At 37.2% G+C, this 15084-nt stretch overlaps 1 protein-coding gene across 10 annotated transcripts in view; it reads left to right on the top strand.

Moving 5' to 3' along the window:
- TCF12 (transcription factor 12) overlaps positions 1 to 15084 on the top strand; it is a 370294-nt gene that overhangs the window by 335461 nt on the left and 19749 nt on the right. For all 10 annotated transcript variants that reach the window (XM_039468699.2, XM_039468700.2, XM_039468695.2 and 7 more), the window contains 2 exons: positions 9667 to 9781; positions 10681 to 10843. In XM_039468699.2, coding sequence (XP_039324633.1) covers positions 9667 to 9781; positions 10681 to 10843 — 278 coding nt within the window. The remainder of the gene's footprint in view (positions 1 to 9666; positions 9782 to 10680; positions 10844 to 15084) is intronic.

The following is a 15084-nucleotide window of genomic DNA, read 5'->3' on the forward strand; positions in this document are numbered from 1 at the left end:
TCCAAAATTATGGGGGAGGTAGTTGTAAGAATGGCTATAACTTTAGTAATAAAGTAAACAATTTTAGATTAATCTAGAAAGAGAATTTTTAAGAACGTTGCCCATCTTAAAAAACACGGTAATTTTTTAGAGTGGGGAAAAAGGTAGACTTCTACAGCCATACACATCAAAAATTCTGTGTTTGCCACCTTAAATTATTTTTTATCCAAATTATCTTTTAAAGAAATGTTCATTTGGAACCTGCTATTTTAAACTTGTACCATGTGTTTGCATGGTTATGGCATGGTTTTTACGGCTCATTGCATGCTCTGAAATGTTCTTCTCTGAAACAGATTTTTAGCTTTAAGCCATATGATGAAGGCTAAAACTTATCTATCATCAGAATAATTAGGTGCCCCAATGAAAGCTTATGTTTTGTAAGAGGATTGGTTTCAGATTTTCGCCCATATCATATAACCATTTATACCCATTTTGGAGCCTCTGTAGTAAACAACACACAAGGCTGCTTATTTTCTGAAAACTGTATTTTCACCAGCATGGCTAACATTAGATGCCGTGTGTGTGTGTGTGTGTGTGTGTGTGTGTGTGTGTGTGTGTGTTAGGAAATCTTAAAAATCAGCCTCCTTTTAAAAGAAGTTCTTTTTGTTGCTATTGATAAGCTAGTAGTGTCAAAACATTTATGAGTTACTAAACTAGTAAAATGGGGGAATGTCAGATGGCTCTCACCAGTAATCCGAGCACTTTGGGAAGCCAAGGCGGGAGAATTGCTTGGAATTCCAAGACCAACCTGGGCAACAAAGAGAGAACCCTGTCTCTACAAAAAATCAAAAAAGTTAGCCTGGCACAGTGGCATGTGGTGTGGTCCCAGCTACATCCTAGGTGGGAGGATCTCTTGATCCCAGGAGGTTGAGGCTACAGTGAGCCATGTTTGTGCTACTGCACTCCAGCCTACGCAACAGAGCGAAACCCTGTCTCACAAAAAAGACAAAAAAAAAGAAAGAAAGAAAAAATATGAGAGGGTATTGTTACCACTTTTGGTAGTAGTAATGAAATTATTTTACTGGTATAATAAAAGATACTTTTTACAAATATAAATGCAGAATAACTAATTGTTAATAATGTGTTGAAATACTATTTATCCTTATTTAGAAGCATGACTTAAAAATCAATGTACTTGAATCTTAAGTTAGCCTCAGCAGCAACATTTGTAGTTTTTATTCCTTACCTCTTAATGATTTTTTAATTCTTAACTTTTACTACCTTACGGCTCCTATTCCAACTTACCTGCTACGGTATTTCATATATATTTGGCTTTTCCTAGTTCGGAGTTTGCATAAGACATAAATTCTGTCTTGAGAAAGCTGAGTTTTTGTTGTTTTTTTTTTTAACCTATTTTAGATATTCCATAATAGGAAAGGAGACTTATCAAAATGCAGTCCTCCAAAACCACATAGAAACCTAGTGCATTTTAGAAGGACTGGTAGAGGGAAAAACTCTTTCATTGGATGTCACCCTAAAACTTACAGCTGAGAAAGTAGCTCCAACTCTATGCTGAAGGAATGTGCTGCCCACTTCGGAACAACAGCAAAAGGTCTGCCAAAGATATTCTTAGAAAGAAAAAAAGTCTCAAATAATCTAGAAAAAATGGTCACCTGAGACATGAGGTGAGTCTGGCTTAGTTTGAGCAGCAACATCAGTGCCACAGCAGCTAGCGCAAGCTGCTGCTCAGTGTGTCTGTCACGGCCTTCTCTTCAGTCCTTATCACCTTCTCAGCGGGCACAGAGCTGTGAAAAATCTGCCAGAAGTCATCTGCTATCTTCATCTCATCCAGACACAATCACTAGTACTTTTAGCAGTAGAGATCAGATGTATCTTGCCAGGATTAGCGTCAAAACATAAAGTTAATAGCTGACAAAATCTGACACTTGTTAGGTGAGTCAGCATTTATCTCCTGTCCTGAAGTAGGTAAGCCTTTTAGCTGTTGAGTCCTCAGTTCTCAGCTTCAGCAAAAAGAGCAAAGGATGGAATGAAGATTAGTCTGCCACTGACTATCCCAGCTGAGTCTTAGCCATGTTGTTGAGGAAGACTCTGTCTTATCACGTGGTTCTTTTCCATGTCTGAGGACTTCCATTAGTACTGCTGGGAGCCGTTCATTTACATGCTCAACACCCACTATATGAAATCAACTCTTCATATTCTTGCAGAGTATGTGATTTTGGGGGTCACATTTTTGTAACTCTCTCTCTCTCTTTTTTTTAGATGGAGTTTCTCTCTTGTTGCCCAGGCTGGAGCGCAGTGGTGCAATTTCGACTCTCTGCAACCTCCGCCTCCTGGGTTCAAGTGATTCTCCTGCCTCAGCCTCCTGAGTAGCTGGAATTATAGGGCCCACCACCATACCCAGCTAATTTTTTGTACTTTTAGTAGAGACAGGGTTTCACAGTGTTGGCCAGGGTGGTCTTGAACACTTGACCTCAGGCAATCCACCCACCTCAGCCTCCCAAAGTGCTGTGATTATAGGTGTGAGCCACCACGCCCAGCCCATTTTTGTAACTCTTGCCAACTGTCTCCAAGAGTTAATCTCCAGCATTTTTTTTTTTTTTTTTTGAGACGGAGTTTCACTCTTGTTACCCAGGCTGGAGTGCAATGGCGCAATCTCAGCTCACCGCAACCTCTGCCTCCTGGGTTCAAGCAATTCTCCAGCCTCAACCTCCTGAGTAGCTGGGATTACAGGCACGTACCACCATGCCCAGCTAATGTTTTTGTATTTTTAGTAGAGACAGGGTTTCACCATGTTGACTAGGATGGTCTCAGTCTCTTGACCTCATGATTCACCTGCCTCGGCCTCCCAAAGTGCTGGGATTACAGGCTTGAGCCACCGCGCCCGCCTTATCTCCAGCTTTTATTGTCCCCTCATCCCCTCCATGCATCCTCTTAACTGATCGTGACCAAGAAATAATGTGGTTTGACATTGTGCAATTGCTTCCCCACTGCCCCTGACCCCCGCCTTGTTTTTGGTCTCTTGTAACTTTCCAGAAGTTTGTATATGTTTTTCTGCATTAACAAATGTTAGTATTTGTGTCAGGCTCCTAAAAATGGTGACTACGTGGCCCAACTTACAAAGTGACCACAGAAATACCTGTTGATCAGCAATTTTATACCACCATATAGAACTCATGAGGTCAGCTTCTTTTAAAAACATTTGCTTATCATTATTCCATGTATTTATTGCAGATAATAGAATTATTCTGATAAACGTTTGTATTTTCAGGACCTCCGCAGAACATTCAGATGACATTTTTGTTACAATGGAACTTTATCCTGATGGGCAGAATCCTAATTGTAGGGTTTAAATATATCTCTTTTTCTCCTAGCATTTGGAAAAGGGCTCAATATGCTTTTTCTATAAAGGGCCAGAGAGTAAATATTTTCAGCTTTGTAGGCTTTATAGTCTCTGTCACAATGTAATATGAAAGCAGCTATAAACAATATGAAAAGAGATGGGTATGGGTGTATACCAGTAAAACTTTATTCACTGAAACAAGCTCCTTTATTTATTTAATTAAAAAATTTAAAAAGTCAAGATTTGGCTCTAGGCCAGAGCTTGGGAATTCCTGATTTATAGCATAAATTGGCACCCTAGCAGGTATAATGGGGTTAGCATGTTTTTCTTTTTCTTGGAGCCTGTAACATTTGGCATATATTAATGAGTAGTTTGAGAGTTTTGTTTAAGTAATTGGAATACTTGAGGTGAACCAGGATACACTGGTAGTGGAAGAGTAAGAGTTGATGGCAGTATACAAGTGGTACAGGCTAGGCACGGTGGCTCACATCTGTAATCTCAGCATTTTGGGAGGCCAAGGTGGGTGGACTGCTAGAAGCAGAAGTTTGAAACCAACCTGGACAAAGAAGTAAGAACCTGCATCTACAAAAATTTTTTAAAAATTAACTGAGCATAGTGGCATACACCAGTGGTCCCTGCTACTCAGGAGGCTGAGGCAGGAGGATTGCTTGAGTTCAGAAGTTGAGGCTATAGTGAGCCATGATCACACCACTGCACTTCAGCTTGGACAACAGAGTGAGACCTTGTCTCTTTAAATATATATATATATATGTTGACAGACAAGTCACTGATGAAGGTTACTAGTAATGTAAAGTCTACATGAACACAGTAACCATTTGGCCAAGCTATTTCATTGTTCTCATTAGTATATGATACCGATACGTCGTTTAAATTTTAAAACACAAAATCAGGGGTTTTAGAACTACTGAAATGTCAGCAATTGGCTTTAGTTTTGTTCCCATTTATTTAGCATAATGCTTAAGTTTCAGAATAAAATGCTGAGAAGAAGGAAAGTTTTTTAATGGAACAATGAAAATAAAAGGAATCATGAATTTTGGCAATGTGTGGTGGCTCACGCCTGTAATCCCAGCACTTTAGGAGGCCGAGGTGGGCAGATCATCTGAGGTCAGGAGCTCAAAACCAGCCTGTGCAACATAGTGAAACCTCATCTCTACTAAACATACAAAAAAAATAGCCAGTCGGGGTGGCAGGTGCCTGTAATCCCAGCCACTGGGGAGACTGAGGCAGGAGAATCGCTTGTACTGAGGAGGTGGAGATTGCAGTAAGCCAAGACTGTGCCATCGCACTCCAGCCTGGGCAACAAGAGTGAAACTCCATCTCAAAACAACAAAAAAAAGGAATTTAAGAACGGCCTGGTAAACATAGGGAGACCTCCTCTCTTAAAAAAAAAAAAGAAAGAAAGAAGGAAAAAATTTTATGTTAGCCACATGTGGTGGTGCATGCCTATAATCCCAGGTACTTGCGAGGAAGAGGTGAGAGGATCCTGTGAGCCAGGAGTACAAAGCTGCAGTGAGCCATAATCACGTCATCACACTTCAGCCTGGATGACAAAGTGAGACCTTTTATCAATTTAAAGAAAAGGGGAGGAGGAATTGTGAATTTCATATGAGCATTACAAAGAGCTCTCAGCAATATAAAGTTAGCATACATCCCATCGATTTATGGCTGTAATACCTAAATACCTATACCCAACAGGATAACTCCATGATAGCACCATTCTCTTTAATGAAAAGTACTGTTATTCCTCAGTCAGATAGTAACTTCAACTTCAACCAAAATTAAATGAGATTCGAAGCATTTTGTACTAATGGAAGCTTGATGCAGATCTAAAACAGTTTCTTATTTATGACATAGGATAAAATTTTATCGTGAGATCGTTTGATTTCATTGTTATAAGTCCTGAGAAAATTTAATCCAGGCATTTCTCTTAATTATTTTTTTGGTATTGCATGGGTTGTTAAGGGGTAGTTGAAGAAGTGTGATATGTATGAGAGCGTAGTAAATAATGTTAAATTGTAAAGTGTAAGGCTACCTTATGTAATGATTTAAAAATATAAATCAGGCCAGATGCCATGGCTCACGCCTGTAGTCCCAACACTTTGGGAGGCTGAGGCAGGTGGATTACCTGAGGTCAGGAGTTCAAGACCAGCCTGACCAACATGGTGAAACCCCATCTCTACTAAAAATACAAAAATTAGCTGGGCACGGTGGTGGGTGCCTGTAATCCCAGCTACTCAGGAGGCTGAGGCAGGAGAATGGCTTGAACCTGGGAGGTGGTTGTAGTGAGCCAAGATTGTGCTGCTGCACTCCAGCCTGAGCAAGTAACTGAGCAGGACTCTGTCTCAAAATAAATAAATAAATACATATATAATCACATACATATATATATGCACACATACACATATATACACATATATATGTATATATAGATGTGTCATGTCTGTTTTCTAAATTTTAAAACAATTCAAGAAACTATGTTTTTCTTAGTTGTAAGAGACTTAAGACTAGGTTATTAAAGACTGATAGTCAGATAGGGTAGTTGGCATTTTTATCATTTATCAAAATAAATTTGAAATCATTTTAATCTTCATTTGGACAGTATTTAATTTTAGCAATGTGGGTTTGTAATATGGTAGAAATTGTGTGTCTATGTTTCAGCTCAATAGAAGGATTTTATTTTTAACCACTCCTTTACTTTTTCCAAATAATTTTTTCCTAAATGGGCAATCTTTAAAATTTTGATTTTTATTAAGACAACATTATAGTGCTTTTTAAGGGTTTTGGTTACATTTTAAAATTCAAAATTGTTCAAAATGGCAACTTTTCTAAAATTTGAAATGGGGGTTATACATTATGGAAATATTTAAAAGGAACCATAACAAATGTAATACTACGAAGTTTCTAATAAAACTTCTCTTCAGATGAAATACAATCTTGGAGTAGACAGTATATAAACATCCTTTAACCAATCTGTAAATTAATACTGATTAATTTAAATCATTAGTATTCAGTGAATGATACAAATTAGACAAATTATTAGAATAGAATTAAAAATCAAGAGGAATTCATATTGTTTTTCAGTTTGTGTCTTAATTCACAGACCTCTTATTCATCATCTTATTAGATTTAACATTTTTCCATTGTGAGTGCTAAAGCCATTGGCCAAATTAAATGAAAACAAGTCCCTTGTTGGGTGCTCCCAGAAAAGTAAGGCTATACACAGATTGAGTATGCAGGATGGTGTCATTTAATGGCATGGGTCTTTTATTCTGAAATGGAGCTCTTCATGATCATTGAAACTTAGAGGGTAGCAGGCCTTGGGGTTTGCCATGCCCTCTACTCCCCCAGCAGCAGCAGCCTGTCAGCTGTATGCTAACGAGGTGAACAATTAAACAGAGTCCTATCTGACTGGCCCCACAGGCTCTAGGCTCAGACAAAGAACTGTTTATACACCTGTTGTATGTGTAGACAGAGCCAGTATAATGTGGAGCTGCAGATTAAAGGGAAGACTTGGGAGCCCAGGAGAGCAAGGGTTAAAGCGAACTATAAGAACTGTGAAAGTCAAATTCTCCAGAAAATACATGAGGGCCATTTGCAAGGGGAATCATGTTACAAAGAAAAAGTTTCTGCTAACTTCATTAACATGAAAAACTCCAGACTTAAAGCCTTCTTCTAGTCTGAGACCGGTTTTTTTAAAGGCTTGTATTTTTGTTGTGTGTCCTGGTTAAATTTTTTCTTTTGTAAGCTAATTATGTTTAAGTTTGTGTGAGAAAACACTTAGTTGTATTATTCTATAGCTGTAAAAATATTTGCTAGTATTTCTATTGCAAAACAAATCTAGCATCCTTCCTGATTTTCCTGAAGGGAAAAGTAAAATTTCTAGTATTTATTATTTAGATAATCATCAGACATTTTTTAATAGTTGAGTTTTAGAAAAATCAAAGAATTATTTATGCTAATGAAGTAAAAGGAAATCAGAATTCAGCAGATGCATCATCACTTAGATAAGTGAAAATTCAGTTTGCTACTGTTCAGTAGTATTGTCTTACAGAGCTATAAAAGTTTCACTTGTACAATATATACTAAGTATAATGTGTTTAAAATTCAAATTTAGAAGTCTATTTACTTTTAAATTACTTGGTATGATAGTTCAAAATACTATGTAAAAACAGAATTAGCACATATTGCCAGGGGTCATAAGAGGTTTTAAGTCCACATTATTAGAAATGCAAATACACCTCAGCTTTTACTTTAACTTATAATTATTTTCTCAGCCCATCAAAATTCTCCTAGATTTATTTTATCTTTAGAGTAGGCCTAATCTTCCAAAGTTCCAAAAAAATTTACAGCCACATGTTGTGTTTGCCCGTATCTGGTTTTTTTGGTTTTTTTTGGTTTTTTTTTTTTGTTTTTTGAGACGGAGTTTCGCTCTTGTTACCCAGGCTGGAGTGCAATGGCGCGATCTTGGCTCACCGCAACCTCCGCCTCCTGGGTTCAAGCAATTCTCCTGCCTCAGCCTCCTGAGTAACTGGGATTACAGGCACGAGCCACCATGCCCAGCTAATTTTTTTGTATCTTTAGTAGAGATGGGGTTTCACCATGTTGACCAGGATGGTCTCGATCTCTTGACCTCGTGATCCACCCGCCTCAGCCTCCCAAAGTGCTGGGATTACAGGCTTGAGCCACCGCGCCCAGCTCCCGTATCTGTTTTTATAAAATGGGATTTTGAATTGCCTTTCCTGTTAGATCACTGGGTAATTCATAGTAAGAAAGCAAGCTCATTTGTTAAGAATAAACAAGACCAGGATACTCTTGAAACAGAATTTCATGAAATATCTTTAAAATAATTTGTTCTCTTGAATTCAGTTTTCACAATTCATTTCTTTACTAGTTGTTAGGTTGAGTACTTCAAATTCTTCTCAAGTTTTTTTAGGGGAACAACTAAATACTGAAACTTTCTGAAGTGGGAAAGGGGATGGAAGCTTGCTATAGTTTCTGTGGTCCCTTCTCAGCTTTAAGATTTTGTGATTGAAAAACATGATTAAATTGGGTGGTTTAGAGAAAGGGTATAGTGGATGCATGATTATTACCCAAGGGAGTAGTGACACAAATAATGCTCAGCAATGGCCAATTCTAAAATAATTTTAAAAATAACTACTGCATTAAATTTTAAAATCCACTAAATTCGTTTTTTTTTTTTAAGATGAGAATAAGTGTAAAAGACAAACATTTCTTAGAAAGTGTGGTGGAATAATGGATTTATTCTAATTTGATCTATTGCCAATGGCTTGCATTGCCTAAAACTTTGCTTTTGTCCCTTTTGTTTAGCTTACAGGAAACCAGAGGATAAACTTGCATAGGGGTATTTATGCTTCTTAGGGTAAAATCATACAAAGTCATGGAAGGAAGATAAAAGCTATATTAATTACGCAAGAGGGATTCAAAGCTTGGCAGTTTACTAGGATTGAAGGATTTATTCAAAAACAGTGGTTCTTATGTATAGCTCCAGGCAATAAAACTATTTAATTAGAAGCTTAATCTTCTAGTTGACATGTCTGCTACTATTCTAATAAAAACTTCATCTGTAACAATTTTTTATGTATATTAATACTGCAATAGCTGAATGTTTGGTGGTGTTTGCATGCTTTAGCTTTCCTATTTCAGGTTAACTGTGACTTGTATAAGTTTGATTAAAGCTAAAAATAAAAATACATGTAAATTTTGCTGCCTAGCAATGCACAGCTTTTGTTTTAAATTCTTTTAATTTTGTATTGCTTAATGTTGCTGTTTCAAAAGTTTTGAGGGGAAGATACTATATATGATGGAGGGGGCAAACTTAGATAAATACTACTATTGCGTGGAATGTAGTAGTATTTTGTTAAATGCCAGTTCATGCATACTTTAACATATTTAGGTATTATATGAAATAGCTTTTCAGATTGATTATATAGGATTATTATTAGACCTTATAATATATAGTGCATGGTGGCTTACAGAATGCTTTATCAGCTTATTTGCTTCTAACAACAACCCTCTGTTGGATTTAAAATTTACAAATTAGAATTTTCATTTTTTTTAAATGGTATGTTTTTGTTTGATTTAAAAGTAATACTTCTCTGAAATATTAATATTTTGAAATTCTCCTCAAAAACTGGAATAATGACATCCAGAAAAGTTTGCTGAATTCAAACGAGTAATACTATTTTCTCTATGAAACCTAGTAAAATAATTTGGTCAGTTATTACCCCTGAACTATCTTGACCATTTTTTATTTTGGGGTTTTTGTGGGTTTTCTTTAACTTTAGGTTGGAACTCATCGGGAAGACTCTGTCAGTCTCAATGGCAATCATTCAGTCCTGTCTAGTACAGTCACTACTTCAAGCACAGACCTGAACCATAAAACACAAGAAAATTACAGAGGTAACTATATTGTTGATTTTCAGAAATAATGCAGAGATATCATTTGGATCACTGTCACCTTTCTCACAGCTGGATTGACATCTGTGAATCAAGTCAGTTAGGTGAGGGAGTTCCAAATAGTATTGTGGAAAGCAGATATTTAGGGTTCCAACTGGCCCACCTAGGTTTGCAGTTACACATACTTGCTGATGAATAGAGCCACATACAGACCATTGTTCAGTATTTATCAGTTGTCTTTTACCTTTTCCTATTCTGTCATGTCCTTCTTCCTCAGACATTTACCCTCATGAATGTATGTATCTTCATGGTTCCTAGAGGCAGGGACAGAGATATTTTTGACTATACTGAGACCTCCGAATGGTGGAAGCTGTTGTTTTAGAGATTATCATTTGATTGGAGAGTCATAACATTTTTATAAAAAGCCAACTGATCACTATTCCAATAGAGCTTACAGATAAGTGTGAATATAGAACACTTGTAAGTGCAAATAAGACCACCAAAATAAAGTTCTCCGAGTTATATTTAACCATGATTCCTATTTTGCTATTTATCAGGAAGATGTTAAGCTTAGGTCCTTTACCTTGGCAGCATCTTAGAAGTTAGTTTCTATAATCCATAGTTTTTCATCCTTGTTCATTTGTAGAATAGTGCCTGAAAGTGAGCATTAGACTTGTCATGGGGATCAGACTTGTTCTTTTAAATACAAATGCTGTTAAAAAGCACAAGGATGTTTGACTCGTTCTTTTCAGCTATAAATAGTCTACTTTCCTACATCTTCTAACTTCCATCATAACCCTGTAACCACTAAGGATATTCACCTGCTAGAATTTTATTGTATTAGTTCTAATTCATAAATGAGTCTTGTCTTTTATTTTCTGTTACCTTTGCTTCTTTGTTAGGTGGCTTGCAAAGTCAGTCTGGAACTGTTGTTACAACAGAAATCAAGACTGAAAACAAAGAAAAGGATGAAAACCTTCATGAACCTCCTTCATCAGATGACATGAAGTCAGATGATGAATCCTCCCAAAAAGATATCAAGGTTTCATCTAGAGGCAGAACAAGGTATTTGTTAGCATCCAGGGTTTAAATTTCATTCATTTGCCATAGATAAAAATAACTTGAGAAGTTGGATGTCATGCATTTATTAACATGTTCTATGTTAATAAATGTTCTAGATATTGTGTTAGGGTTTTTGTGTATGTCGTCTCATTTAATCACCACGTCCTCCCTATAAAAGAGAAACATATGAAGATTTGACTTCAAAACTATGTTTTCCTTCATACTACACTGTTTTCGGGACTATATATAAAGAATAATTATATCTCTTCCCTCGGGTTGCTTAGTCTGTTAGACAATTAGAAGGTAAAATAGCTAAAAGAAGTTAAATTGTGTAGTACAGACATTTAGATAGATTTGATCAATAAATATTTTAACATAGGTGTCACTTAACAATGGGACAAGTTGTAAGAAATGCATTGTTAGGCTATTTCATCATTGTGCAAACGTAGAGTATACTTTCACAAACATAGCCTGTTGTTCCTAGGCTGTATATCTGTATACCATGTTACTGAATTGAATACTGTAGGCAGTTGTAACACAATGGCAGGAATTTGTGTATCTAAACACATAAAAGGCATGGTAAAAATAACAGGTGAAAAATGGTATACCTGTACGGGGGTCACTTATCATGAATAGAGCTTGCAGGACTAGAAATTGCTCTGGGTCATTCAGTGAGTGGGAGGTGAGTGAATGTGAAGGCCTAGGACATTTCTGGACATTACTATAGACTTTACAGACACTGTACATTTAGGCTATATTTCATTTATTAAAATACATTTTTCTTCAATAGTAAATTAACATGAACTTACTGTATGTTTTTTACTTTATACATTTTTAAATTATTTTTAACTTTTTGACTCTTGTAATAACAGCTTAAAACACAAACGCATTATATAGCTATACAAAAAAAATTTTCTTTAAGTCATTTTGTAAACTTTTTTCTTGCTTTTTTCTTTCTTTTTTTTTTTTGAGACAGAGTCTTGCTCTGTCGCCCTGCCTGGAGTGCAGTGCTATGATCACGGCAACCTCCGCCTGCTGGGTTCAAGCGATTCTCCTGCCTCAGCCTCCTGAGTAGCTGGGATTACAGGCACCCACCACCACTCCAGGGTTTGTACTTTTAGTAAAGACAGGGTTTCACCATATTGGCCAGGCAGGTCTCGAACTCCTGACCTCAAGTAATCCGCCCACCTCAGCCCCCCAGAGTGCTGGGATTACAGGCGTGAGCCACCATGCTTGGCCTTTGTAAGCTTTTTTCTATGTTTAAAATTTAGTGTTTTATTTTTTTACTTTTCAGACTTTTTTGTTAAAAACTAAGAGACAAACACACATGGCAGCCTAGGCCTACACAAGGTTAAGATCATTAATATCATTGTTTTCCACCTCCACATCTTGTCCCAGCGAAGGTCTTCACAGGCAGTACCATACATGAAGCTGTCATCTCCTATGGTAACAAAGCCTTCTTCTGGAATACCTTCTAAAGGACCAGCCTTCAGGTCTTACAGTTGACTTTTTTTTTAAAGTTAGAAGTATACTTTAATGATAAAAAGTATAGTTAGTATAGTATAAATACATAAACCAATAATGTAGTTATTATTATCAAGTACAGCAGATCCTGAAAGAACATCATTTTGTGAAATGTTAATGACCAAAAAAAAATTGATTCCTAGCCGGAGCCTCGTCTCTGTGGAGTTTGCACATTCTTCCCATGACTCATCATGTGGATTTTCTCTTAAGTACTCTGGTTTCTTCCTTCATCCCAAAGATGTGCGTGTTAGGTTGATTAATATATCTAAATCGTCCCAATATGAGCGAGTGTGGGTGTGTGTGAGTGTGCCCTGCAATGGAATGGCGTCTTGTCTAGGGTTGGTTCTGCCTTGCTCCTTGAGCTGCTGGGATAGGCTCCAGCTTCCCCCTGACGCTGAACTGGAATAATTGGGAAAATTATTATCTTACTTATTTTTACAAGTCTTTCTTTTTTTTTTTTTGAGACGGAGTTTCGCTCTTGTTACCCAGGCTAGAATGCAATGGCATGATCTCGGCTCACCGCAACCTCCGCCTCCTGGGTTCAGGCAATTCTCCTGCCTCAGCCTCCTGAGTAGCTGGGATTACAGGCACACGCCACCATGCCCAGCTGATTTTTTGTTTTTTTTTTAGTAGAGACGGGGTTTCACCATGTTGACCAGAATGGTCTCAATCTCTTGACCTCGTGATCCACCCACCTCGGCCTCCCAAAGTGCTGGTATTACAGGCTTGAGCCACCGTGCCCGGCCAAGTCTTTCTTAAATATATATATACATTTATTTCAGTGTTTAATATTAGAAGTGTTTTTGGTCTTTCTTTAGAAGTTTTGCTGATATTTCGCCACCAGAAATGTACTGTAGGGAGTTAACTCTTGTTTATATCAATTAACCTATGATCAAATTGGTTTTATTATATGTCATCTTGCTTGAAGTTTCCAAGAACTGATCAGTGACATTGAGTGAGGACTTACTGTAGTGTGTACCATACATAATTGCCTGCTTTTATACAACTGGCAGCACAGTAGGTTTGTTTATAGCAGCACCTATACAAACAATGCATTATATGACTAATGCATTGTGCTGCAGCCCTACTACAGCTACAACATCACTGGATGATAGAATTTTTTAGCTCCAATATATTATTATAAGACACTGTCTTATATATAGTCCCTCATTGACCAAAACAGCATTATGGGCTTCTTAACTGTACATTAATATAAGGGCCGAATATATGGTAAGACTCTGATTTAAACAAGGCATCAGCAAATAATGACCCATGGGCCTACCCGGCTTGCTACCCGTGTTTGTTTTTATTATTATCATATATATATGATAATATGATTATATATATGATTATATTTATGATTATATTTATTTATTTTATTTTTATTTTTATTTTTATTTTTATTTTTGAGACAGGGTCTCGGTGTCACCCTGGCTGGACTGCTGTGGGGTGATCTTGGTTCACTGCACCCTTAGCCTCCCAAGTAGCTGGGATTATAGGCACATGCCATCATGCCTGGCTAATTTTTGTATTTTTAGTGGAAACAGGGTTCCACCGTGTTTGCCAGGCTGGTTTCAGACTCCTGGCCTCATTAATGATCTGCTCATCTTGTCCTCCCAAAGTGCTGGGGTTACAGGCGTGAGCCACTGCACTCACCCGCTGCCTATTTTTATAAAGTTTTATTAGAACTTCACCATGCCCCATTCATATACTTAATGCTAGACTAAAATAGTTGCCACAGAGACTGTATGGCCCGCAAATCTAAAAATATTTACCATCTGATTCTTCTCAAGTATGAAAAAGGAAGTAGGCAGAATGATGTTGTGTGGCATTTTCTAGAAAACAGACTTGACCTTGCTGTGAAGTATTAATATAGACACATAGTTCGTTAGTTTCAAGTGATTTCCAGATTTTTCCTTCAGTTTTTTTTTTTTTTTTTTTCAGTTCTACATTAAAATTAGATGAATTAGGCTGGGCACAGTGGCTCACTCCTGTAATCCCAGCACTTTGGGAGGCTAAGACAGGAGTATCACTTGAGGTCAGATATTCAAGACCAGCCTGAGTATTGTAGCTAGATTCTATCTCTACAAAAAGTTATAAAAATTATTGGGACATGCTTGCACACACCTGTAGTCCCACCTACTCGGGAGGGTAAGGCAGGAAGATTGCTTGAGTCCAAAAGTTTGAGGAAGTGGTGAGCCATGATCATGCCACTGTACTCCGGCCTGGGTGACAGAGAGATGCTGTCTCTAAAAAAATTTTTTTAAATAAAAATTTAAAAGTTAGATCAGTTAGTATATTTGTGGTACACCCTATTTCTTGGCATACGTATTCATTTATCAGTGATAAGTATGTATCTCATACAGATTTAAAACATTGTTCTTTGTGTTGAATTATGGTGCAAAGGAGACTACAATGAGGATGGTAGATAAAACTAAAAGAAGCAGAATGGTTCTTTCTGTCATTCACATACTTAAAAGGTGTCCTCTTGCTCTTTTGACATTCTCACTATTTTCAACACTTAAACATGTCTCTTGGGAAAAAGGAAATCTTAAGATCTTAGTAGTATTACTTTAACATGCATTGTACTCAACTATCAGGGGCATAAGGAAGGAGAAACTGTTTCAAGGAATTCAGAGATCACTCTTTCAAGGCATCTTAACTCTTTTTTTTTTTTTTGAGACGGAGTTTCACTCTTGTTACTCTTGCGATCTCGGCTC

The sequence above is a fragment of the Saimiri boliviensis genome, chromosome 2, assembly GCF_048565385.1.
Source record: "Saimiri boliviensis isolate mSaiBol1 chromosome 2, mSaiBol1.pri, whole genome shotgun sequence".
NCBI lineage: Eukaryota > Metazoa > Chordata > Mammalia > Primates > Cebidae > Saimiri > Saimiri boliviensis.